Genomic DNA, 3,454 nt, shown 5'->3' with positions numbered 1-3,454 from the left:
CAATATTTGAGAGAAATAAGCTTTTTGTGTACATAGAAAAAGTCTTAGATCTTTGAGTTCAACTCGTAAAAAATACTGGCAAAAAAAGTGTTCTTATGTATATTATTATATAGTGTTTATAATTTTGTTCAATGTAGGAACAACTTGTGCAGAACAACATCCATGCGACAGCGGCCCCTGCTTGTTGACAACATACACAACACATTACACACACTATGAAATATACAGTGTAGTATAGCTATACATGCACTATGCATTAATAATACAATATTATGAAGTATATATAATATAAATCAAAGAGAATACAACGACATAGCGTACTATTTGATAATATACATGAAAGCAAAATACTAAACAAATAGCGAAAGCGGCCAATTCTGAAGTATTTTGGTTGTAAAAGTGAGTGAAACAATGATCAATCCAAACAGTTGCAGATACATTTTCTAATCAACAATTCAAACATTCATGCGATTGGCTGTTTTTCCAGGCATCTGATTGGCTGTTTTTTCTTTAGTGATGTGATTGGCTGCTGTAGCCCAGGCAGCGTTTTTAATCTGCAGAACACGGAAGTGACAGGTAGACGCGGTTGAAACTTTTACAGCTAGTTCAGCCATTTATTTGACACATTATAACAACGAAGTCATATAGATACAACAGCCACTCAGCTAAGTCTCATATCCGCCATGTCTATCTTTATTTTCCCGTTAAATACAACCAAACAGACGTCCTTCTTTACTTTGTGACGAAGTCGTTGATAACTAAGGAACTTGACGATGGATAAAACACCGTTAGCGTACTCGCTTCTAATAGTCGTGTGTCTCGTTAGCATTCCTGTGGCTTTAGCGGCTCAGCAGCCCAACATCGTGGTCATCCTGGCAGATGACTTCGGCTGGCATGATGTCGGCTACCACAGCTCAGAGATCAGCACCCCGAACCTGGACAAGCTGTCAGCAGCAGGAGTCCGCCTGGAGAACTACTATGTCCAGCCTCTGTGTACCCCCTCCAGAAACCAGCTCATGACCGGGAGATACCAGGTGAGACCCACCCCCTGCTGCCTGCATCAGGGCTGTGTTTCTAGGCTTGTTCGCAGGCTCAGGGGTCCTAAAGGTGGGTACAGACCAGGCAGTAGTGGAACAAGTAACCAGATCCTTAATTTAAGTAACGGTAGCAATGCTACACTGTACACCTAGGATATTTATCTCAACACATAAAGGAACACATCAACCTTCAGTTTATCACAAACAATCAACATCAACACATTTGGAGATGGTGAGGGGGATGAAAACCTGAAAAATAACTAAATCTGTCAGACAAATGTAGTGGAGCAGAAGTATGAAGTGGAAATACTCAAGTACAAGTACCTCAGATGTGTACAGTACTATGTAAATTTATTTAGTTTTCCACCACCAGTCAAAACATGATGATTATTATGTCTTGGATGTTTTTTAGGACGCTCCTCTATACCCTACATCCCTCTGTTTTAGAAAGAACGTGTAGCAACATGGTATTCTTAGACAGGACATGCTGTATAGATGCTACTCCCGTTGTGGATGTTTTAGTTTACTGTGGCAATAAACCTTTTTCTGATTCTGATATCTCACAAGGAGATTGAATTGTGCTTTAAATAATCCAGGTTAATATGTTGCTGTCAGGTGAAAATGTCATCTCATCAGGCTCCTTTGCACAGTGGTACTAAAAACTGGACTCTAATTCAACTTAAGAAGACACATGCAAATTGACCAAACACAAGAAAGTTAAGGAAATCGCTTCACCAATTTGCCAATATGAGCAAATACAAACAAAGGTAAAGTAAGGGATGAGTCCTTACAGTCCATCCTGAGGGTAACATGAATGTCTGAACATTTCTTTCTACCAACTCATTTAGAAAATTAGGACATCACAGGGTTTCCCCCAGAAAGGGTGTTTAGCCCGGTGGCAGTTGTCTTTTTATCGGCTGGGGCCAGTCACAGACTACAGACTGATGGCAGCGTTAATGTAGAGCACAATAGTTTCTGTGATAACAGAATTATGGAAGTAATCGTGAGAACTGAGAATTTAAAAGAGCTATAAGACAGATTCCATAGGGCCCTACATTAAGTCAGAGCCGAAATCTAACTGGAGATTTGAAAAATACATGTAAACATGATTCCCAGTGGCCTTGTCCTGGTGGGGGGCAACTGAGGCCTGGTGGGGGGCAACTGAGGCCTGGTGGACCACCAGGCCTCTCAAACCCTGGGAAACTGTCAGACAAATGGAGCATAGTAAAAACTACAATATTTATCTCTTATAGCTTTTACCTCTAGAAGTAGTGGAGTACAAGTATAATGGAGCAGAAAGTGGAAATACTCATGACAGGACTTTGTGTTTGTACACTTTTCCGTGTTTAGATGAATTTTCCAGCAGTAACAGTCTAACTTTGACACTGGTGGAAAGTAGAACAAGAGGACTAAGTCGTTATTTTGAAACTTTTGTTTGCATCACTGTCACCACTGAAGCTGATGGTTCCCCATTTTTGCTATTCTTACTTCTTTCTTTGTGCTACTATTGAATTCCTAACACTATGGGTTTGTTTTTTGACCTCAGATCCACACGGGCATGCAGCATCAGATCATCTGGCCCTGTCAGCCCTACTGCGTGCCTCTGGATGAGAAAATGCTGCCCCAGCTGATGAAGGAGGCGGGTTACGCCACGCACATGGTGGGCAAGTGGCACCTGGGCATGTACAAGAAGGACTGCTTTCCCACTCGCCGCGGCTTTGACACATACTTTGGTATATTTTATTAAATAATAAACATCTGTGATGCGACCTAGGATGCAGCTTTCGTCTTAATATTACACATCAGGGCTGCAACTAACAAGTATTTTCAATGTTGATTAATCTAACGATTATTTTCATGATGAATCAATCAGTTGTTTGGTCGATTAAAATGTCAGAAAATTGTGAAACATGTTGATCAGCTTTCCCCAAAGCCTAAGATAACATCCTCAAATGTCTTGTTTTGTCCATAACTTAAAGATATTTAACTTACTGTCGTAGAGGGAAGAGGAAACTAGGAAATATTCACATTTAAGAAGCTGGAATAAAAAAATAATAATAATAAAAAACTCACCCAATTAATCCATTTATCGAAATAGTTGGCGATTGGTTTAGTCAATTAATTGATTCATCTTTGCAGCTCTATTACACAGTCATATTTAAAATAATGTGTGCTCCAGGCTACTTGACGGGCAGCGAGGACTACTTTACTCATGTCCGCTGTGTTCCCGTCCCCGCTCTGGGGCTGACTCGCTGTGCGTTGGACCTGCGGGAAGGAGAAGAGGTCGCCACCGGATACAAAGGAGTCTATTCCACTGAGCTGCTCACCCAGAGGGCCACCAGCATCATTGGAAAACACAACTCTAACAAGGTGACACACAGTCACACACACACACACACACACACACACACACACAC

At 41.1% G+C, this 3,454-nt stretch overlaps 1 protein-coding gene across 1 annotated transcript in view; it reads left to right on the top strand.

Moving 5' to 3' along the window:
• The first annotated feature begins 548 nt into the window (after nucleotides 1–548).
• arsb (arylsulfatase B) overlaps nucleotides 549–3,454 on the top strand; it is an 18,537-nt gene continuing 15,631 nt past the window's right edge. Inside the window, exons 1-3 of the mRNA XM_032540399.1 lie at nucleotides 549–1,034; nucleotides 2,584–2,770; nucleotides 3,217–3,407. Of these exons, the coding sequence (XP_032396290.1) occupies nucleotides 774–1,034; nucleotides 2,584–2,770; nucleotides 3,217–3,407 (639 nt within the window). The 5' untranslated portion in view covers nucleotides 549–773. The remainder of the gene's footprint in view (nucleotides 1,035–2,583; nucleotides 2,771–3,216; nucleotides 3,408–3,454) is intronic.

This window comes from Etheostoma spectabile, chromosome 16 (genome assembly GCF_008692095.1).
Source record: "Etheostoma spectabile isolate EspeVRDwgs_2016 chromosome 16, UIUC_Espe_1.0, whole genome shotgun sequence".
NCBI lineage: Eukaryota > Metazoa > Chordata > Actinopteri > Perciformes > Percidae > Etheostoma > Etheostoma spectabile.
The sequence above is the reverse complement of the archived record's forward strand: the minus strand, read 5'-3'. Positions and strand labels throughout refer to the sequence as shown.